This window comes from Thermobia domestica, chromosome 15 (assembly GCF_964235325.1).
Source record: "Thermobia domestica chromosome 15, izTheDome1.hap1.1, whole genome shotgun sequence".
Taxonomy (NCBI): Eukaryota; Metazoa; Arthropoda; class Insecta; order Zygentoma; family Lepismatidae; genus Thermobia; species Thermobia domestica.
The window spans coordinates 2759174-2784314 of NC_137468.1; the positions used below are offsets into that span (position 1 = coordinate 2759174).

General features: G+C 37.2%; 1 protein-coding gene across 1 annotated transcript in view; it reads left to right on the forward strand.

Moving 5' to 3' along the window:
• The first annotated feature begins 17465 nt into the window (after window positions 1–17465).
• Window positions 17466–25141, forward strand: part of LOC145671806 (uncharacterized) — a 129441-nt gene continuing 121765 nt past the window's right edge. The window contains exon 1 of the mRNA XM_081741039.1: window positions 17466–17539. Within this exon, the coding sequence (XP_081597165.1) occupies window positions 17476–17539 (64 nt within the window). The 5' untranslated portion in view covers window positions 17466–17475. The remainder of the gene's footprint in view (window positions 17540–25141) is intronic.

The following is a 25141-nucleotide window of genomic DNA, read 5'->3' on the forward strand; positions in this document are numbered from 1 at the left end:
GAAAATTGACATGTGACGTACGTGGAACTCATAAAATAACATTGAAACTGTACTTCAAAGTTAGCTCTGTTACCATCATATTGTACCGAAGTTCGATGGAGAAATGCTATATCATACGTATTTAGTAATACTCGCAAACCCGTATGTCCTGCGCAAGCGCAGAACACTATTGTTGTCTGAATGATTGAATATGATACAAAATTTAAAAATATTTATGGCTCGCAGTTTTAATAGCACGTTAATAACGTCTTTAATTAAGACTTTCTCGATAATTACTCGAATTTGACACGTCCTCGAATCTAAGACGCACCCCGATTTCGCTAGGTTAAATTAAGGAAAAATAGTACTATGCTCCATTTTTACTATTACTAAAGCGCCGTTGATTATTGGTCATTTTCGGAGACTTTTATATATCTCTGTTTCCTTTCCATATTGCGGCGCACAGCATGATAAAAATATACCACTGCAAATATTAGGGTATTATTTAAAATAAAATAAATTATGTAAAAAAAAATTATAAAGTGATATCCATATTCCCCATCCGCACGGTACTTTTGTTCTGAACATACATTTTCATCGCGTGCTTCGTGTTAATGAATGCATATCAGTCATAACGGTAAAGGGAATTCAAGTACTCTTAGTGAAGATGTCATTACTAAATATACATGTATCGTGGTGGACAGAAGTCTTTGATCAGGTAATGGCGACTGCTTTGAAACAAATGCAGAGTATGAGAATTAAGTCTGTCATACGAGGGGGAACCCAAAAGAAACCGAATAGAAAGAGTGCTGCCATCCTAGGCGTAGTAGAGAGTTCTCCTGCTAGGTGGATCTAGTAGAGACCTTCCCAGATCAATTGGCCAAGCGGCGTCTGCGTAGGAGGTTAACGTTTGATCGTATTATTGTTTTTCTCAACTGTTCTTGTTTGCCGCCTGTGAAATCGTTATAGCAGATTCAAAGGAACAAGGAGTGTGTTTGCTTCCTACTTGGAAAATCGGAAACGAAAACTTACCAAATGCTCCAACAGGCTTTCAAGAAGGATACTATGAACCGCACACAATTTTTTGAGTGGTTTGGGCGCTTTAAGTGTGGTGAGATGAGTGTTGAAGATCATGCTCGTTGTCGGTGCTCTTCATCATTTCGAAACGATGAAAACCGAATAAATCTGCCCCAAAATCAGCGAGGATCGGCGTTCCATGATCGATGATATTTCAAAACAGGCAGGAATGAGTTGGAGCTCGTGCCAGCGTGAGGTTTTGCAAATAAGACATGTTGCCGCTAAGTTTGTTTATCGCCTGCTCACACAGGATCAAATCATTCGTCTGAATTTGAGCCACGACTTGAAAAATCAGATTGAAAGTGATCCAAACTTTTTGATCAACATGATGACATTTTCTGAGAATTAAACACAATCTAAAAGGAAAATGTTTTGATGGTGTAGAGGCTGTAAAAATAACTTCGCAGAGCGCATTGAACGATATAAAAGTTCCAGAGTTCCAGAGGTGCTTCAAACAGTGGGAAAGAACACGGGAGAAATGAATCGCATTTAATAGAGAGTACTTGGAAGGAGACTGAAAGAATTTTGTAAAAAATGTAATAAATTATCTTTTTAGAACGAAAGTCCGGTTTCTTTTGGTCCTCTCTCGTATCTGTAGTTTGGTGTGGAGAAGAAACAAACTTGTGAACAACTCAAGTTATTAATATAAACTATGTCAAAGATTATTGACTTATATCATCATAAAAGAAATTCGGAAGACGTTTTGAAACGAAGAAAAATGATGTACAATTTTAAAAGTGGAGGCAAAGAAACCTAACGTAACCACACTAAAGATGAATTATTTACATACACACATTACTCTAGTTTCGTTAGTTCGATCTGTGTTCGAATCTACACAATTGACTCGGTCTTCAAATTTTACTCGTAATTTCGCCAATAAGTTATTATTAGCTTTAACGCTACATGCAACGTTGATAAAGCATTAAAGGAATGGCACAAATTACAAATAGTGATCGAACTTATAACTCTAGTCAAAAGAACGATTCTATTGAAGGTGTCACCTCTCTTTCCTATCTAGGAGGAGACCCGGGTTCGATTCCCGGCGGGAGCTCATGTGATTAATCGGTAGGTCTCGTCTCCCATAGCCTCGCTGCTGAAATGGACGTTAAACCCAAAATCAACTCAATCTGTGTAGAAGAAGGCCAAAACAAAATTTATTACTGCTACCAGCTAACAAATATTTACACTCCATTTCTTGTCGTAAAATAATAGTTCTATATGTCAATCCATAAATGTAGTAATATTATTAAGTTCATGTGTGAACCTAAAAAGCATCTGACAAAGTATCTCTCTTCTGTTCCTATCAATACCCTCGACTTGACTATATGGCTTTTTCTTTCCTTCTTTTGTCATTCTAGAAATAATAATAATAATAATAATAATAATAATAATAATAATAATAATAATAATAATAATAATAATAATAATAATAATAATAATAATAATAATAAGACTGTTTTCCTCAGAATCTTCCGACTATAAGGTCTACAGTGTAGAGCTTTGCCGCCAACAACACATTGGACATTATTTGTAAAAAGACCGAAAACATTATTCACTAAGCTATTGTTCACGGTTTGAACTGCAAGAAATGATAATATTTCTTTGCAATAATGTGAATACAAAAGTGAAATGCTGGGTTTCTACACAATTTCCTTTGCTCGTATGACTGGATAATTAAAATAAAAAAACTTCTATTGTTGTAAAGAAAATGAAACATATCTTCAGCGTGAATCGATCTGAGGACCACATGAACTTGAGACAACGGTGCTACCGATTACGCGATCAAGACCTGCTTACAAGGGAAACGCTACATTGAGTGATTTGTCGAAAGAGTCCAAGCACTATACATGGCATTGTATTTTTTCCTTGTTTAGTTTTTATTATGCTCACTCTTTGTGTTTTCCGTACAATGCACCAAAAAGCAAATACATTTTTCGCTACGATGTCCACGACAGTGTTGCCAATTTGGGGGAAAAGTCGCTAAATCTAGGGAATTCGCCTTCCAGGATAGCGACAAAAAATAATTTTTCCGATTGGCCACTTTTTTGGTGATTTTATAACGACGATTTGACGACTTACTTGCAAATTAGCGACTTTTGTGCTGCGAACAATTTCTCCTAAAATAAATACTATTAGCTCGAATCAGTTCAGATATAAGTTTATTTTCCTTTTGCTTATTTGAATCTGTGCAGGTGTTGGCGAACTGGGGAAGTACATAACATTTATTTCTATATTCCCGCTTTGATTGTTGTTATCTCTTAGCTTCTAACGGGAACCAAGTCCAGATTTGAATGTCCTTTAGTTTACAGAGCTTCTGTTTAGAGGCACAAATAATACATTACCGATAGCAAACAGATTATCTGTAGAAGCATGAGTAGAAGTGAAGTAAGATTCTTGCTACACATTTAATTTTGTTCATTTTTCTAAACTCATCTTTGATTTCGTTGAAACAAAATTGATCATAAAGTTAGAAATATATAAAAAGGAAATTATTCTTAGTTATATATGAGTCTTCCATATACGTTATTGTAGCGTAGATAGTACTATGGCTTGAATTGATCACGTATATTACCCACACATATATATATGCTATATAGGCAAAACTCCACGAAATTTTTTTTTAGCGACTTTTCACCCAAAATTGGAGTCATTTCATCTTCTATTTAGCGACTTTTTGTATCAACTTGTTGGCAACACTGGTCCAGGAATACTGTTTTAACTGATCAGCAAATAGGTAGTTACTGGCGAAGAGTGTTTCTTTCAGAAAAAATGTTCCGGGGAGGGAGCACACTTGGTATTCGGACGGGCACTGCTGGTTCTATTCTATTTATTATTATATTCTAGACGTATTATTTTGGTCCCCTCCGCGGGGCACGTTCAGAGCTCCGGGGAGCCAGTGCCCCCCAAGAAACATGTCTGGAAGAAACACTGCTGGCGAAATGATATGGGGTAATGTGTAGTATTTTATTTTCATAGGAGCAAGGGACAAGGTACTACCCCGCGGAGAACATGCATATAATTGTTTGACATACAAGTACTTTTTTTGAGGTAACATCATACATGAAGTGGCACACCATGGTTTTAATTTTGCACACTGAACTTAGATTAGGTTTTAATAGAATATGTAAAACTCCCAATATCATGTTTCCCGAACTGAGAACAAGAGTTAAGCCAAATTCTACAACAAAACGAGTTTGTATCTTCTTCTTCTTCTTTGATTTATACTAGTTTTTATTGTCAGCCAGTTCGAATTTAGGCAACTAGTAAAATACATAACAGGTTTGTATAACTTTGAGGTACTTTGTAAGATAGCTAGGCAACCAACATGACGGTTTTGGTATGCTGGGTTGCATAACAGACCAATAAGATTCCAGTTCAGAAATTTATTGATATTTGAATGAGAAAATCATAAAAAGACAAAAAAGCTAAGATTTCCGTTTTTTTAAGAGAAAAGCCGGTTTTTTAAATTGAAAAATAACTTCTATTAAAAAAAAGCCAACCTTTTTCATCTTTAGATAAATGCAATATTTAAAAAAAAAAAAAGAAAACAGCGTATAATGATAGTAACTTATGTCATTTTTATTGTACAACGTCAACAGAATACTACACATGTTCATCCATTTTTTTGCTGAAGTAAGGGCCTAATGTGAAACACGTGGATTTTTTTCTACATAATTTGCAAAATATTATAGTATCTATGTTCAGGAAACTTTAGGAAATAGAAAATGATCTTGCTAATAATGAACTTCCGTTAATAGTAAAAGCATCAGCTGCAGCCAGCACTTCATATATAAATCACAAGCCTCATCCTTTCGCTCTTCAGTTCCTGTAACCAACCATGGACAAACAAATCTTGTTTCTCGCCTTTACTACTTTCTTCACGATTGTTGCTGCTGGTGGATCGGTGAGTTACATTTTGTATTTCTTTGGTAAAGGGGTAAAGGATACATAACATGGAACGTCAAGTTCTTAAGAGGAGTTCCTTCGTGGCTAAGCGGTTAGCGTAAGCGCCTTTGGGGTGGGAGACCCTGGTTCGATTCCCGGTGGGTGTTCATATGGTTCGAATTCCATGTTAATCCATGTCTTATATAGCCTCGCTGCTGAAAGGGACGTAAAACTGACAATCAACTCAACTCAAGGTCTCAAGAAAGAAAATAGCAGTGGCGAAGCGTACTATGAGGCCCTGAGGCGGGCCTCTACATTAAACAAATGAATAAATTTACTAAACGCTACCGTACAGGACAAAATAATAATATTTCATAGAATCAGTGGCGTATTTACGATTTTGTTTCGGAGAGCTTTGCTTGTTTCGGGAGGTTCCTTGCTAACTTTATTCCTGGAAATGTGAAAATTCTGCAATATACGGGGTGGTAGGTAACTCCACCGACAAATTTTGGGAGGTGATTCCTTATACGAAATGAAAGTAAAAGCTTCTAATAAACATGGGCCGAAAAATGCCTCCTTTCAGAGTTATGATCCATTGAAAATTCGCAAAATCATTTTTCAAAACTCCCTAACTTAGAAACTATAGGACCTATCCCAAGCGGTTTAAGGAATTGCACGGGAACTGGTATACGCTCTATCTAAATATCGATGTTTCAGAATTCACCGGTAGCAGCGAAACGAATGCACCACTAGTACTTAAAGGAGTATTCCTATACTTCAACTTCCTTTTTACAGTTCCTTTCACTGATAACGGAGGAAGGTAAAACATGGATATTTAGATAGAGAACATACTAGTTCCTGTGTGATTCCTTAAACCGCGTGGGATAGGTCCTATAGTATCTAAGTTAGGGAGTTTTGAAAAATGATTTTTGGAATTTTCAATGGATCATAACTCTGAAAGGAGGCATTTTTCGGCCCATGTTTATTAGAACTTTTTTCTTTCATTTCGTATAAGGAATCGCCTCCCAAAGTTTGTAGGTGGAGTTACCTACCACCCTGTATATAAAACAATAAAAAGTTGCGATAAAATTTCGGTTAGTGCTTAAGCCCAGAAGGCCCCTACTGCATAGAATATAATATTAAATATCTTGCGTTGATTGAAATAAAGTTCCTTCTAAGCATAACCATTTCTAGTGCAGTGTTTATCACGTGATGCATTAATTAAATGCAGTATTGTACTTACTTTAAAGTGAGAGATGCAAGTAACAAACGCTTATCGAAGAAATTTGACAGCTAACTATAAGAATGCACTTTCTATTTCTGTCCCTTCATTTTCAAATATGCAGGAAATGAAAACAGCAACTGAGGGGAAAATTCCCCTCATCCCCCGTTCAAATCCCGGACAGAAGAAAATATGAACTGCACTTCAAAATATTTGTAGTGTAGCTAAATAGGAATATTCCATGTATACATATTGCGCGTTTTCCTCATGAATAATAACAACAACAACAACAATAATAATAATAATAATAATAATAATAATAATAATAATAATAATAATAATAATAATAATAATAATAATAATAATAATAATAATAGACTACTTTTCGTCTTACAACTCTTGTCACTTAAGCAAAAATTTAATAACCAAGCGGAAACCGCTACTAGTATACCAAGATGAAAATCTTTTTAAAATGGAAATATTGTAGTTTGAGGGGAGTACGACTTCCACGAATTTGCAGCCAAATTGTAGCGCTGTGTTTAAGAATATGCGTGAAATAAGCGTGCGTGTGGTATATTTTCGTAAATAGTTCAGGAATATTCGTGCATATAGTGTCGTCAGAATGCCCTGTTAGGCTATATAAAAATTGTAATACATATTGTTTTTTTGATCAATGTTTTTTGATATATATCTATATCTATCTATCTATATATATATATATATATATATATATATATATATATATATATATATATATATATATATATATATATATATATATATATATATTAAATAAAGTTTAAATACAATTCATATAGTGTTAAAACAAACAGGTGTTTAAACATTATTTAACGTTAACAAGTTATACATTAAATTCGCCGAATCTGTGCATTCGTTCTATTTTGGTTGCAGAACTCTGTAACTATTGTGATAAAATAATGTTTAAAACATTTTAATTTGATGCATTATAAACACTAATACAGACATCTTGGACGGGTAGTCCGTAACATTACAACTACATCCCTTGATTTAACTAATGAAGTTTGAGTATTTAACATCCGCTACAATAGTTGCTGCCTATTGCTCGGGTTATTACCACGTTTTATTATTAAATGTTTAATTCTGTCGTAATGATACTATTTTCCTATATAAATATATCTTTCGACATAAATTTTACAAAAAATATAACAAATTCTGGCACCTGTTACCTGCAACATTTTTGATTTGTGTAATAATCTTTGCTTCATTCTATGCTTGTTCTTATTTGAAATTTCTTAGCATCGCAAGATGTATGAGTATTCATAATATTTGGTTGATACATAATTATTGGCCGCGTCGGATATAAAAACAAAGTACAACAGTAACACAGGAAGAAAGATATTTGCAAAAATACCTTTCCTTGAAGCATATATTTTAATCACGCTAGACTCTAACCATAGAAGCTCACGGTTCTAATTGTTTGAAGTTATCCGTTTCGCGCCACGTAGCAAACAAATAGCACAAATCAAATACTAGCTTCTGGCGGTCCTCGTAGCTGAGCATGGTAGCGTATGGGCTATTATTGAAAATCGCTTTTGGCGTGGGTTCAAACCCGGACCAAGAAAACTTTTTTTAAAAAAATCTTCATAACACTTTTATCATTAAAATAAGACCAAAATAATACTCATTTATCCTATGTAGTGTATAATGCATAGAAAATGATTTACTTACGTTACGAAACCTAGCTGGCCGAGCGTGAGCGAGTGAAGGGGATTAGAAGCCCCGCAGGGCTCGTTTTATTCCACCTTTTTGCTCATGATAATACCACATGACATTACGTCACACTCGGGTAATGCAACTTCGATGTAAATATAACGTCACTCTCTTCCTTTGACCAACTTAGAAACAAGGGCAACGTGAGAAAAAATATATGCGTCCTTGAATATTATTTTGCTGTTTTTTAGATTTCACAAATTTTTTGGCAAAAAACTTTGAAATTTTGTATATTGCGATGTTTTGTGGTAGAGTCAATAATGGACCGAGAATTTAGCCCTTCACCTATTTTTTATAAAAATACAAAATAATCTTCGTGCTTTACAAAGTTCATATAATAAAGTTTCTGTCGGATCAAGGTTGAATGATATATCGTTTCGTACGAGAACCCTTTCGCTCAAGACAGAAGCTCTTATGGTGACTCCAGGCTATGGTCCTAGGAAACCTCAGCTCAAAGCAGCCTGGCGACGTTAGGTTGTGTTGAGGAATCCCCTTAGCTTTATAGCAGCCTCCAGGGGTGTTAGGATATGTATAGCCCAATGGTCCAAAGCGACCTCCAGAGCCGAGGTGAGTTGGCGATCAGTGGTGAACTGATGCCTCCTAAACAGAAACAGAAAAGTTAGAAAAAAGAACGCTCCTCAGGAAAGCCCGCGTCCTGACAGAGAGTAAGGCATCAACTATCTATCTATATGCCTCTCCTCACATGCAATTAGTACACTAAAGCATCTGTCGGGTGTAGGTGTATGCCGCGGTTTCTATCTTTTACGAAAGACATTTACTCGCGAATCTGTAGTTGTGTAAGATAGGAAGAAAGAAGGGTAAAGCAGAAGATAGAGAAGCGGGAGAGAAGATTATTTTGTTTTGATAGAGGAACAAAAAACCTGGGAACCAGGTAAAAAAAAAACCTGTGTCGGTCATGCTGCATGCTCAAATACTTACTTGGCAAAACCACAATTGAAGGTTGGGTAAAATCCATGTAAATTAGTCTGTAACTATAAATTATTAATTTATCTGTTGAATTAAAACTTTAATAAACCTATCTGAATATGTTAGTATATGTAAATCTGTGTTATCTGTATTGGGGAGAAGTTTTGTTAGTAGGAATATCTATGATTTTTTAACATGCAATTTGTCCATCTCATGGTCCATTGTCTGTGCTTGAGTCGTCATCGGTTTGCAGGCTGCAGCTACTTCCTCCCCTGATTTTTTCCTCCGCTGCTTCTACTGCATGAATCATGAGGGTTGACTTCCTTGTCCATGTTGGCTATTGCTGTTTGTTCTTCCGATTTTGTTTTCTTTCCTAATTCCTTTATTTTATCTGCGTAAGTGGGTTTTTTAGATGTGGAGTTTTCCTGTTGTCGTTGTAAGTGCGTTGATGGTCTTGGAGGATACTTTTCTGGTTGCTATCTGGATGGCATCTAATGTTTTCTGTCGTTCGTTCTGCGGAGTGAAAATTGTGAGTACAGTAGTGACCCATGTGATGTGATTTGTTGCTGTTTCTATGGCTATTTTCAGTTGTTCTTCTATTGGAATGGTTTGCTCTTCGCTTGTTGCCGGTGGCTGGTCTTCTTTCTGGCTCTGAAAAGGGCCAGTTGTGCCGGTTGTTTCTTCAATCGAGATATTAGTGATCTGCTCTTTGTGTAGTTTTTAGATTTCAGCGTGCATCTGCTACTTCCGATTCTGTGTGAGTCTTCTTTGCAGGTTGAGCAAAAGTTCTTGTTTATTATTTTACCGCAGTCCCTACTGTGTGTGCCACCGCAACGAAAGCAAGCTCTCTGTGTTGTACATTGCGTCTTACGATGGTCATACTGGTAACAATTCCAGCTGGACATCGGTCTTGGCTGGAGTATCGAGTTTTCAACTTCGTAGTGTGTGCTTTCAGTTCTTAGTCCTATTGTTGTAAGTGGATTAACATCAGAAGCGCTGGTTGAGAACATCCTCAGCATGGGTACTGGACCTCCCATTTTTGTACACGAACGAGTTCGTGAATAGAATGTTTTGCTTTATTAGCGCACTTCTACTTGGAGCGTTCAGAAATGATGGGCACTACAATTAATTTGTTTTCACAAGAACTATTTATTTCACAAACTATTACATTTTAATATAGAGCTATTCTCCGGCAATGTCTATGTACCTTTGCAACCGTCCTGGAAGCTTCCTTATTTGTGCAGCAAACCATTCTTTGGGGGGTATCTCTCTGCCACTGGCGGACAAATGCGTGGAGTTCATCATTTGTGTTGAACTTTTTACCTCCCATGCCCTCTTTCATTGTGTCGAATAAAGCATAGTCGCTAGGGGCCAGATCCGGCGAATATGGAGGATGTGGCAGTACACTAAACCGTAGTTCATGCACTGTGGCAATTGTCTGGCGACTGACATGTGCCCGTGCATTGTCGTGTTGGAGAAGAACGCCACGGCTCCATTTTCCTTGTCGGCGTTGTTGGATGCGTTGGCGTTGGACTAGCTCTCACTGTCGATGGACATGTTGGGAGGGAGCCATTCCACCAGCAGTATCCCTTACTAGATCCCAGAAAACGGTCGCCACTTGTTTCCGCACAAATAGTCCCATCCGTGCCTTCTTGGGATGAGGGCTTCCAGTATGCCTCCATTCCATGGACTGGCGTTTCTTTTCTGGAGTCTCGTAGAGGAACCAAGTTTCGTCGACGGTGACCAGACGCTCAAAGCAGTCGGTCGGATTTTCACTGTACTGTTGCATCAACTGCTGGAAAATCTCCACACGATTTTGTTTCTGTGCAATGGTGAGGTTATGAGGCATCTATTGTGCACACACCTTGTGCAGCTTCAAATCCTCATGAATGATAGTGTAGAGGGAACCCCGTAATAGACCTGTTCCTTTCTCTAGTTCATCAAACGTGATTCTCCTGTGCTCCATTATCAAATAATTCATTCGCGCGGCATTGCTTGGTCTGCGTGCAGTTGCAGGACGCCCAGTGCCTTTGTTCTTTTGCAGCACTGTCTTTGCCTTCTTTGAATTCGGAATCCAAACGAAACATGGATCTGCGACTTGGTGCTGTGTCCCCACATACGGCTAATAATCTCTTGTGGATGTCTAAAGTATTCGCTCCTTCCCTCCAGAGAAACCACACTGTCCACCGTTGCAAATGTGTGTCTGCTTCCATGCTGCCTTTTCACTGTCCATCAGCGTCCTGGCAAGTTGAAACAACTGCTGCTACAATGTGCTATCTACGGAAAGAAACAAAACCATTTAGTGGGGTTTGATAGTACTATAGTGTATCTTAATGCATACCTCAACAAACATTTCAAACTGCTACTTGGCACCAGTTATAGGGGGGAGTGTCAATCATTATTGAACGAACTAAATAATATGGTCAATGCTGGTTGTGATTGGAATACCTTTAATAACACAGGTGTACGTGGTTGTTCTTGGAGGCACTCTGTATGGTTCAGTAGTCTCTATTGTCCTTTTCGATTTTCTATTTTTCCTCTTCACAACTTGGAAGTCCACCTCTTGACCGTTTTTTATGTGTCTTGAGATTTTGTTCCTACTGGTTGGGTTGTCGTCTGAGTGTGGTTGGCGTCTTCTGATTGGTCGGTCACTTGAGCATGGACAGTTCCTTCGTGGTCCTTGAAAAGGCCATTGACTTCAACTGTTTGTGGTTTCTCCCAACTGTGTGGTTTGGTTTTTAACCTGCGTGTTTTATTTTTGGTTTCTCTTTGAAGGGTCGGAACTTTGGTTATTCACTTGTGTACATTTTGGTTTCTCCTCCTGTGCAAGGTTAACATCTTGTAACTCTGAGGACTGGTCAGCATCAGTTTGCGGGCGGTCAACTGCTCCTTCGTGTGATGGGGTGAGTTTCACTCCATACTTGTACTCGATCATAGCATAATGGCCAAAATCCGAGTTTTGGAAGACCTTTAGAAATCTTCGTTGGCTCTGATTTGAAGAACACTTTCAAGTCTCCATTACACCTTAGTAAGTAGAATTTACCGGAGTCCATTCTCTCTCTTATAATGACTCTTACATCTTCTTTGCTGAGGTTGCTAGTGTTCATAATGAAGATGGGTGGTTTTGAGATGAAGGCTCCCTAGTCTTTGTATTCCTGGTACTTCTGCGACACAGCTTCTCTTCTGGCTTTGCTTGCATCATTCTTGGAGCTGCAGTCTTCTGGTCCATCTTCATGGGGTTGCCTTCTCAACGGAGTCTTCTTTGACGGTCGTGGCATGGTCCTAAAAAGGCCGGTGCTCTCTTTCGTTAGGATTGAGCAAGTGAGTCTTAAGGTTTAGGTTTTCTATAATTGCGTGTTTGTGCTTCCTACGCTGTCCCAAAGAAATAGTATTGTTTTCGCGTCAGCCGACTGTTGCTGTTCAACCTGTATGGTCAGAGCGAATCTTGACGCACAATATGGTGTCCAGCCAACGGAAAACAATTCCTATTTCTCCAGGAAGCGGTGTGTGTTGAGTGTTGTGTTAATAATGTTTCTTTATTATAGGAAACTCTTCTCTTTAATTACACAGATTTATCTAAAAGGACTATTCTGTGAATTTTTGAACCTTGTTCACAACACTGAAGCTCTCCTAGCTTGAACTGTGATCTTCAGGCTTCCTTCTTCTCGTTGGATTAAGCGGCTCTATTGAATGGTTGCTTCGTGTAACATCGCAACGTTTCCACAGCCATTACGAGCAATACCATCTATCTTCTTAGCGGTGACCATTCTCTCTCAAAAATGATATGTTACTGCTTCGCTCACTACACACGATAAAAAAGTCTGAGACCAGGCATTGTTCAGTATTCTTTCGTAATAAGATCAGAGTAGTGGTTCGTCTTTTATGGACCCTCTTTGGGTGGTTCGTCTTCTTTCGGTTCCCTTCGTTTTATTCCAGTTCGGTGTATCGTCTGCTTGTTTTTAAACATTAGTACGTGTAATTCATAAACATGTGCTCATGTTGTGATGTGGGGATCCTTACAATATTCTCCATGGTCCTTCAACTACAGACAAGGCAAAGTTTGCGAAAATTCAAAGGGATAGGGGGTTTAATTATTTTATTTATTTGTTGCCGTTCGTCTACCGGCAAGTGTAGAACCCTCATAATTTAATGTTCTTGCATCCTAGGCTCAATTAGATGGGTTTTGGCAATACGATAAGTACGATGGGAATTAAAGTTCTTTTTTCTTAATTCTTTATATTCAAGTGTGCAGGCGGGACATAGAGCCCGGTTCCTCCGTTTACACCTAGCATCCTTTTCATTTGCTCACTAGAGTTCGGTGTCTCTTTTACTTTTTTAAAACGTATTTTAGACTCACCTTAATGTAAACAAATTACGCATATAGACAATTGAAGGTATAATGGGGGAATGATTTATTGGTTTATTCGTTGCGTCCCTGCAGCTGGTGATATAATTTCAAAACGGAAATGGGGCATTGCGTATCGTTGATGTGGAGCCACCAATTTTTGGTGAGATGTCGCTAGTTGTCCATCGATAGTCCACCGACGCTTACGACATGGGGACATAAGGCATAGTATTTTTCTTTATCCTGGTTTATGTGTATATTCTCCTTCGCTTAGGCGCTTGCTACGTACGGACGCACACCTCTCGCTAATTAACGAGCTTTCTTACTACCTTCCTACCCTGACTCGGTTAGATGGCATTCGTGCTTTTTAGTGGCCACCTAGCACAAGTTGGTTAGTGTCCTTTGCACAATAATTGTTATCGTGTACGAATACTGAAGCCCCCTAAATTGATCTGTACAGAGTAGTGCAAGCCCACAATCCAAAAATAATCTTTCAAGATATAAATATTCGATTTACTTAAAATGAAGTTTATATGCAATAAATGTACGCATGGATTCTGCACCGTATATAATTCCTATGTTCAAGTCGCATATATTTTAACCACGGTCGACCCTAGCCACACGAGCTCAATACACAGTTCTGATTTGTTGAAGTTATCCGTTTCTCGCCATGTAGCATACATATAGCATAAATCAAACGGCAGCTACTGGCAGTCCTTGCGGTCGAGCGTGCTAGGAATGTGCTACTAATTAAAATCAATTTTGGCTTGGGTTCAAACCCGGCCAAAAGGAAGTTTTTTTATTTTTCTTTTTAAATTTTCATAACTCTTTTATCATTAAAATAAAATAAAAAGTACTCATTTTCCCTTTACGTAATATATAATGCATAAAAAGTGATTTACTTGTTTTGCGAAACATAGCTGAGCGAGCATCAGCAAGCGAATGGGTTGAGCTCCACAGGACTCGTTTTGTTCCACCTTGAACCCAATGATAATACCACGTGACATTACGTCACACTGGGGTGTTGCAACTTCGAACCTCACCCGCTTCCTTGTGACCAACTTAAAACAGTTGCCTAAGGTAGCAAGTGAAAAAAAAATATGCGTTAAAGTCTTCACCTTCCTCTGGATATCGTGATTTATTCCAAGGATCTTATAAAATAGAGGATCTGCCCTTACAACAAAATCTTGAAGCCATATGTCACAGTTTCGCCACCCCTATTCTGTCCATTCTGCCCAATAGGATCGCAATGTTTTGAGCCAACAATCATGCCGGAAACGAAAGTAGCCAATCAGACGATGCAAGAAACGAGAGTAGCCAATCAGACTTGGCGATGCTCGATTGTTTTTTTGGCTTCATTGATTGAATAGGATGAAGATACATATGGGTAGATCCTCTATTTTATAACATCCTTGATTCATTCCGTCTCCTATCTTATCCTTTTAACGGGTGTTTATAGGATTAAAGTCGCAACCATGAGGTCCAATCCACTGTTTCACTAACATTGTTTTCAAATTAGAATTGTTGTAAATTTCATTATGTAAAGAGGGGTTATGTCGCAGGGACAAATCAGCCTTGGAAGAGAAAGGGCAAACTCGAAAAATCGACTTTTTTCCTCTCGCATCAGACAGGTCTGGACAAGACATAGATACCGCGTTTTGCCTGGTTTGCCCTTAGTGTTCTCACAGATTCTAGATAAACGAAGATTCGCCCTTGCTATCTTAAAGTACCTGCAAAACTTTCAGCTTGATTTCTCTCCACCCCGATTTCAGGATTCGTCCTTTCTCTTCCAAGGTCCTAAAATTCGGCTTGTCTAAGTAAAAGTGTTTGAAATAAAATTCTTTTAAACTAGTAATTGTAAAAAAAAAAAAAAAAATAGTAAGGACAGAGTCGGGGAAAACAAAGGACACAATCGAGAAAGGAAACGTCAAAATCAGGAAAAGGTCCAATTCAGGTCAGAAACTCGGACAGTGAAAGAGGACGAAATATCCAGGCAGTCGGGAAAAAAAAAAAAAAAAAAAGAAAAAAGTCAGAAGGTCTTGGGGAAAAAAGATAAAAGTTAAAAATAAAGAAGGGTTGTATGTAGGAGTGAGTGAATGTAAAAAAAAAAAAAATATAAGTTTAGTGTAAATGTAAAGGGAGTCCCTTCACACTACGACTATCACTGCTGAACACATCCGGTCTCGTAACAGTTTCAATCACAATTAATGTATAGCTAAGGCAGATTTTCATGCAAGCTTCCGTTGCGTTCTTTGCTTGCGAAGTGGTTGAATAGGCAATTTGGCCGCGGTGACTTAGTAGTAAATCGCCTTATGAAGAGTCGTTTTGACATATGATTAGTGTTATACTAAAGGCTTGACTACTGCAGGAAACATAAGTTAGTCGCAGTCTTTAGTATGTCACTAATCACACTTCAAAACGACTCTGCATAAGGCACAAAGTGTTTGTAGTAGCTTAGTAGTAGAGATGAAACCCAAGACCCCATGCATCTCAGCTTGCGCCAACTGAACTTTAGAATGGACAAACACCGCGTGGGCGGTTTTGGTGTTCTCCTGTTTCCTCACATTTTCTTCATTCCACCGTTTCATTCATTTCTCATCATCACCGTTTGCTTTAGCGTAGCCAGCATAACCGTTGGACGTAAAACTCAAAGATTTTATTTCATTTTATATTTGAATAGGCATTTGAGATAGTTGTTTAAGTGCAGTTGTACGTGTAACACAATTTTCTGTTGCCTACACATAGAAATCCCAAGCAATGAACGCAAAGGATGCTTGGATGGAAATCTGCCCTTACAGTACAAAAACTTCCATTCTCCAATTTTCTTCTTCTCCCAGTCCTAGAGTCCAAGCAAGGATCTTATAAAATAGAGGATCTGCTCTTACAACAAAATCTTGAAGCCATACATCACAGTTTCGCTACCTTTACTCTGCCCAATCTGCCCAATAGGATCGCAATGTTTTGAGCCAACCATCATGGCGGAAACGAAAGAGCCAATGAGACGATGGCGAAAACGAGAGTAGTCAATCAGACGTGCCGATGTTCGGTTGGTTTTTGGCTTCATTTATTTAATAGGATGAAGATACATATAGGCAGATCCTCTATTTTACAAGATCCTTGAGTCCAAGCCTCGTTTCTCCTTTCTTTCTTTTTCAAATGTTTGGAGTGATAAATATTTAGAGTCACAGGAATTAAACTCAAGTCAAGACACGATATATATATAAAAGAAACGATTAACTTTACATTGTGATTTCTAGCGAAAATATTCCCGTTTAAAAAAAGGCGTTATCGAGTTATTGGACAGAGTTCACCTCATAGAACCAGAAACCGTTAAAAGTCAACAGTAAAAAAAAAAAAAAAAAAAAAAAAAGAAAAAGACAAGTGAAAGGAAATGTTCTCTTTTGAACTGAGGTCCTGATATACTGTAATCAAAATGGTCTGGACATAAATCTGAGTAGTCTGTTTTAAGTTGAAATGTTTAAACTATTAAGTTGTTATAAATAAATATTTTTAATGGTACCAGATATTTTAAAATTTTACTATTATATAAAATATAAAAAACTACAACATACAAATTGTATAAAGTAAAAAAAATGTTTTAAAGTATAAAAATTGAAAGAAATGTTGGGATTAAAACTCTGGTACTTATTAGGGCCGGGTTAAGGGGAGGCCTAGGGGGACTCTAGCCTCGTGCAATTAGGTGGCTGGGAGCCTCCACTCTGATCAAAATCTCAACTGACTGTCTAAAGGGAACCATACAAAATATAATCATCATCATGAGATAAAATATGACCAAAAATATGAAATATATTCACATATCTTTCCAACTGTACTTTCACAGAAATGTATTAGGTGAAATGAACGGGGGCTACATATTTTTTTCTAGCCCCGGCTTCCAGATGGGCAAATCCAGCTCTTGTATTTATCCAGCAGCCATGTTGCACACGTACTGAAATGACGGTATGGTGTCAAAAGCCAACAGTGATAAGTCCATCCTCACGTTCATACAACGTCAAATAGTTTCATCGGCGTTTCCTTCATTTCTATGTTGATATTTTCTGGTTATCAATATAATACCACAGAAAATCCAAAGTGACATTTACGAAGGAACATTTTTCATTTCCAGAAACGAAATTGTGTTATGATAATCCTTTACTGTGGTAAATGTATCTCTTTTAAATACAATAAAAGTAATACAACTAAATAAATAAATAGTTATAAACTGTAGTTCTGAATGTTTTTACATAAAATATGTTTTCTATTGTTCTTTAAGGGTCATCTTTATGGCATGATAAAGAAATTCCAAAACGCCTCAGAGGAATGTGCTAAAGAGAATGACGCTGTGTCGAAAGGTAACTAACTAATCGTTAACATTTCTTATCCTAATTAATTTTCTTCTCTTACCTGAGTGAAAAAAAAATCTGTGTCGATTGAGCCTAAATTTATAGCACTGGGACTATTACGGTAAAATATGTCTGTACATTTCAGTCATCATAATCATAGGTATTCTGCTTTTATTGGCAGGTCACTTGCCTCAGCTGAGGAGCTTCCAAGCTTCACGGTCATCCGCTAACCTCTTCGTCTTTGCGTATGATCTTTCTGTTTTTATATAATCCATTAATTGTAGTCTTCTTTGCCCCTCCCTCTCTTTCCAGCCACCATACCCACTAGAACGTCCCTCATGATACAGTTCCTTCTTAAACAATCTCGCAACCAGTTTCTCTTTCTATTCTCAATAATATCTAGAAGTGTTCTTTCCTTCCCCCCATTTCTAACACCTTCTCATTCGTTTTCCGCTCGACCCAACTAATCCTTTCCATTCTTCTCCACACCCACATTTCGAAGGCTCCCAGTCGTTTTTCGTCACTTTTACGTAATGTCCGTGTTTCCGCCTCATACAGCACAACATTCCACACGGAGTGTTTTATGAGTCTTTTTCTCAACTCTTTATTCAAGCTCCCACAAAACAGACTTTTCTTCCTCCTAAAGGCTTCTTTCGCCATTCCTATCCTTGGTTTTATTTCACGTTCGCACTTCATGTAAGAATACTACCCAGATATCGAAAACTATTCACTTGTTCTATTTTCTTCCCTCCTACTTTTATATTTGACACAGACCTCTTCGTTACAATCACCATGGCTTTTGTCTTTCTAACATTTATTTTCATCCCATATTCTTCAAAGCCCTTTCTCATGTTTTCTAACATTTTATTGATTTTCTTTTCAGATTCTGCAAGAAGCGCCATATCGTCTGCAAATCTTATGCACCTAATCATTCTACCTTCTACCGAAATGCCATCATCATCATGTAGGCTCTTTTTTACTATCTCTTCTAGATAGACATTAAATAGTGTTGGCGAGAGGCAACATCTTTGTCGAACTCCCCTTCCAATTGCTCTCTCTTCCGACAGTTCTTCCCCTATCCTAACACTTGAATTTCAGTTGGATAAAAAAAAAATACTCTAAAACTGTGTGTGTATATATGTGTGTGTGTTATTATTTGAATCTTTGTTGGTAGCTTGTATATGTTAAACTCTAGGTTTTATCCTATAGAATTTCGCTTCTGGCTATGAACATAAAATCAAATCGGTCAATTAATCAACCCAAAAGTCCCAGATTTGGAGAGATTTTTGGTAAGGAGCTGTGAAGATTCTACTATTCTTTTCTTCGTCTTTCTAATCATAGTAAAACAATTGCATATCGTATGTTTCGAGCTCCATCTCATTACCAAAGGCACAACCAGGCTTTTATTTCGGGAGGGGCTAATACATCTAGTACAGTAATCTACAAACAACGCGCTGCATCGTCTGATGACAAAATTGAAAGTTCGAATTCTTCCCATTACAAGAAATTCAAATATCTTTATTAACATGCTAAAAGGACTTAAAGTTATTAAAGTTAACAAATTTTTGATTAGGCTATTAACGGTTACAATTCTTAAAACTTGACTGTAATTATTATTTTGTACATGGTTATTTTTGCATATGATTCCATACTCTTTACTAACATTTATTTCTTTAACAAATTAATTTAGGATTTTCATTGAATTTTCTCTTTTGTACAGTGCTTTGACTTAATTCAATATTCAAGTGAACTTTGTGGTGGACAAACACCATGTGCGTGGGTTTTCTCGGGGTCCTTCCGTTTCCTCCCACTTTCTTCATTCCACCATTTCATTTATTTCTCATCACCGTCTCCTTTAGCTCAGCCGGCATAACCGTGGGACGTAAAACTCAAAGATTTCATTTTCATTTTTAATTCAATATTCATTTATACATTGATCTATTTTAGGTTTATTGGTACATTACAAATTTTGCAATAGTACTCAATAACATGTACAAAAACTACACTTTACAATTTAAAACGACCGACTTTAAAATGTAGTCGTGAACTCATCGAAAGTTTCAAACCCTACGATACCGAGGCAGGTTCTTTCCAGGATCAAACCCTTTAATAGGTATGAAAATACAATGAAATGCTACAATATTACGAACAACATGTATACTATCAATTTCAATTTTTTTTGAATAGTAATTATTTATTCTAATTATTACCCATTATATAATTTTAAATGTTTAATATATCAATAATATATCATTATTGACAATCTGATAAATTAAATAGTGCAACTTAAATATACCTGGCAACATTAGCAATACTTATTTGTAACAATTCAATAGTTCTTTCCCTATCCAAGAGTAAGATTTAAATACAGATCAGTTAAGTTGGAGAAGTAGAAATAATTAGTAACTGTAATACCAAAAATCACTCCACTGCAACGAACTGCAGCCAACCAACTCAAATTCCTCCAACTGCAACCAAAATCCATTCACATACATCAATTTCAATTATTGTTCATGTACTTAACTTCACAAAATTATGTAAAAAAGATTGAGAAATGTATTATCATTTGGCACATAAGCCTCGACAGATTAACAATTTCATACATAGCACATTCTTGTTAATCAATGAAATATTAAATGATCACTAAATTATTCTGTACAATATTCTACAATTAATTCAGAATTCGAAAAGTTCCCCATATTTACAGTTTGATATCTAATTTAGTGAGTACGGTCAGTGACGAGGGTTCTTTCTGTGTGTGGAAATTAATTTCGTAAATAAGTTCAGAATGGAAGGACAATTTGAGTACAGTTTTCAGTAAATTAAAAAGAATGTGATTTTCTGTACGTTCTAGCCATTCCACCGTTATTCTCAAAATACATTTTACCAAACGGAAAAAAATAAACTTTTGTCGTTGACTGCTTACCACTTGCCGGGCCACCATATAGTGAAGGGACGGATAATAGTAAAAACCAACTGAGAAAAATATCCAGAAAGCGGGAAACATGAAAACATTGCCTTTTCTCTATGAAGGGTTGTTAGCTAGAGATGTGATGCAGTTACTCGAAAAGGACAGCAGTAAACTATCGCAAGAATATATTTCGCATGTATTTGTATACTTTAAAATATACTGGACAAATGACAAGCAATAATGACTCTTTGGAAATTTCACCAAAATTTGTCTGCGGCGCTGCTGTATAAGATAGGCCGTGTTAGTTTCGGGAAGGACCTGGGATCCCTGTGCTCATAGCTGCTTGCACGACTGCCCATTACTGTCCCCTTTCTATGACAAGAATACCAGGGTGAATCATGTTCGTACTGTGTTCATGGATAATGTTCAGCACCCGACTTCCCCTGTACTACAGAAGCCTGATCGGCAAAGTACATCTCATCACACTGTATGGTCCTTCTCCAACGTTCCACCAATGACATAAGCCCCTGACGATACCAGGCTGCAGGCTTTCAAGCAAAGAACTCTGTAATACCCGTTTTCACATCATCCACGAAATGGAATTGTCTGCCCTGCAGGAAGCGTGCCGTGGAACGATACAGGTGAAAATGAGATGGCGTAAGGTTGGGACTGTAGAGGGTGTGTGGTAAAATTTCCACACCATCCATGTCCGCAATTTTCTGGTGGACTTTTCTTGACCTGTGGGATAGAGCGTTGTCAAATTCGAGGAGAAATCGTTTTAGGTGCTTAAGTACTGCATAACGACGGCAAACAATGTCGTATATCCGTTGCAGCTGTTCAGCATACAATGTCCTATCTACAGCACGGCCATCTGGAACGAACTTTCAGTGCACAGGACCTACAAAATTCCGCACACACACAGCATTGTCTTCTCTTAAAAACGCCATCTTTGAACCATAGGCTGTATCTCGATGCCTGGTCGAAGTCATTGTTTACCGCTGCCAGGATAAGGAAGAAAGATTTACTTTACATCATTCGTGATGATCCCTCGCCAAAACCTGTTTTATTTGGGTTTCGAAGCTTTCTTCACACAGGGTAACATGTTGTTCAGCTTGATATGGAGTAAATTTATGGCGAACCATTCTCGGTTGCCTGGAGGGAAAACCAAGTTGATACAGATGACGAATTACACTAATTTGTGATGACTGGACCTCATTTGCCATCTGACAGGTACTGGCTCCTGGGTTTCCTTCCACAGCGTTCAGGGAGGTATCGATATCCGTCGTCACAGGGCGTCCACACTTGGGCTTGTCATCGAGACTAGTGTCACCAGCCCGAAAACGTTGAAGCCATTTTCTATCTGTGGACAGGTGTCTACATTCTTCTTCTACAGATTTTATTGGCTGCTGCTGCTGCATTCAATCCTTTTTTTTTAAGTAATGGTGCAGGAGCACACGACACACAAGTTTCTCCTTAGTCATTGTCCTGCCAACTGTGTATTCAACGAGTAGTTCCTGCCACACACCGTTAGTGCTGTGATAAAATAGACATGTGACACGCGTTCTGCCACCACCACCTTTATGACTCACCCTGGTAAAATACAAGTTATAGTTGATAAAGTTTGTTCTTCCTAGAGCTATTCGAAGATCGAATCATATAGCCCTATTTAATACTTTGTTGGTTATTGCAACCAGTCCAAGGAAGTAGAACCAGAAATATCCACCGTTTTTATATTTTGGTTAGACTCTGCCGGGCTTGTGTCACACAGACTGGGTCGTATGAGAAAATACGCTGTTTCTGTTCCCTAATGAATTAATATTGCAAGTAAAAAAAGAACATTTCGGTGGGGGTGGACCGCCCTCCCTGTGCATCCACCACTGGACATATGATGAATAATCAATGTCTAAGTACAAAGAGTTTTATTTCCACTTAACACACGCAATACTTCTTCCCGCACTTCCCGCAATACTTCAAATTACACACACACCACACTATATTTCCTACTTATCACCTTACAGAGAATATGCAATTATTTGGATAGTGAATAATGTGACCACGCTTGGTTACAAGGAATGTAATCGCATTGTACAGGTTTAAAAGAAGCAAAATATTAAATAATTATTTTTCTGTACATTTCAGAATTGTTATTACAGTTTTTGGGTGTTAATTCTATTCACAAAATCCAAATACTTATATGACGTAAAATCGAAGTAAACTTTGAGATATGCTTTGCAATGTTGAAACAAAACCTTTGGGCATTAACATTATTGGATTTACAGGAAACTATTGAATTTTAAAAAAATACATACTAGAAATAATTCAAATTATTAAGAATGTTGAGCACTGAATTTTCGTAATACAGATGGTACTAAAATATTTGACACATCTACAGTTTGCAACACTTATTATGTGAGAAAAAATAACACTGAGGTTACATGTGCAGCGTCTGGCAGTTATTAATGGTGTATTAGATCAATGGTTCCCAACCGATGCATCGTGGAATTGTAGAATTTAATTATCACGAAACATTTAATAATAATTAGTTAAAATGAATTTTCAGAGTATAAAAATCAACATCTCCAGTAGCAACAACAATGTTTTGTACTACATAGAATCACTATTTCATAGAAATTTATTGGCTTACAGTATCATATCTTATGATATAAATAGTAAAAATGAAAAACGTGTCTCGTCAGAGAAGAGAGTTTGGGAACCACTGTATTAAGGGGTCGTCTATAGTGCATCAGACGAGACAGAACTAAGGCATGTTTTAAAGCATAATAAAGGACATTCCTGGGTTTGAAAGAGTCAAATTGTAAGAGCGAGCTGTTAGTTGATGGAAGTGTATCTAATATGGCCAGTGTCAGGGTTCACCCGACCCGACCCGAACCGAACCGAGTCGGGTCGGATCACTCGGGTCAGTTCGGGCCGGATTGTCGGCTCAGGTCACTCGGGTCGGGTTTGTCGGGTCGGGTCAGTCGGGACAGCTCGGGTTGGGTCACGGGTCGGATCGGTCTTGAACCCCACCCCACATGATAATTCACAGCACTTGCCGATAATTCAAAACGCGTAATATGGTTTCATAATCACTCTTTTAGCTTATTTCCAACAGCAAATCTTTTCTGTGTATGATTGACGTCAAAAGAAGTCTGTACTCCTATCTATCTCCTCCCTATTGAGAAACTAAACATAGGTATTACCCTGTTATGCCATGACTCCCTGTATTACATGGATCTTGTGATAACGTTTTACTGCTAGCTACCTGTATTATGCAGGGATTTTAGATTACAACGCCCATCCTACGGTCTAGATAATCTTTCTCACCAATGGCGCAATTTCCCAAAATTATAAATAGCCATTCTACATACTAGTGAAGTTGTTGTGGTTTCTTTTCATAAATATTGAGATGGAGTACATTACACCTGACACATCCAATTCTCAAATTAAATATTATCGAACATCTGTGATTAGTTCTGGATCTTATACTCCGTAGCAAATAGCCTCTTCTATCCGTTTACGCGCTGAGAAACGATACTAGTTCTACAATGCATGAGGAACGATAAAATATTACCTTAGGAACAATCCTTGACTTGCTTGCCTTGATTTCACTACAAAGCTAACGGTAGTACCATGCTGTATTCCTTAGGTTAGTTACATTTTCTTGAAGTATTTCCATGAATTTATAACCATTTACATATTTGCTCAGGTGGTTATTGAAAATTCCTCACTTTACATGGTAAAAGCCTTCCAGATCATCTTCGATCTTCAATCTTCGATTCGGCATTTTTGATCAGAGAACGTATTTTCTCTAATAATTTCCACACTACTCTTAGCAAAACAAATATTTTATTTATTTATTTTTATTTATTTATTTATTTAACAATCACCAGATACAGCTCAGAGGCATTTTTCCATGGATATCTAACAACAACAATGGAAATGATTTTGGGAAGGTATCGGCCAGGGCCTGTTTAGTAGGTACCAAATTTCTCAAAAGTAAATCCTCACGTTAAGCGGGTTTGCATATCCAGGCTCCTAACTATGAAAACATTTACGATCACTCTAACCCCAATCATTTCACAGATTCAACCTGTTGTATATAAGTTATTAGGACGTAAAATTGAATATAATTTACGCCCTGAAATCATCACTGTTTGAAAGGTTTCTTTAACAAATAGAATATTACATTTATTTCTCGTTTTACGTTTTGAAATGGAAAAATCATAATTTTAAAGTGAATTATAATACGATAAGCATAAAGATTTATAGAACTAACGAAGTAAATATTCTTGCGTAAGTTATCGATTTCTAATCAGATTAAAACTCGAATATTCGTTTGCATCGCACTTTCAAGTAAATCCTCTCTCTATATAATTCTTACTGGAAAGTATTTTTAACTCCAATTACTTAATCAATATTTTTAATAATATATTTTTATTGTAATACTTTTACTATTCAATGTTGTATAAACTTCATTTCCCAAAGCAAAACCTCGCAAATGTATAGTGGACTAGTGAATCTTATCAAATAAATTATAATTTTGTTTACGTAAATACTGCATCGCCTCATTTGAAACTTCGTACTTTAAATAATAATAATAATAATAATAATAATAATAATAATAATAATAATAATAATAATAAAATCTTTATATAACCTTTATCAGAATTTCAGGCTTAGTCAATAAATGAATTCAACGT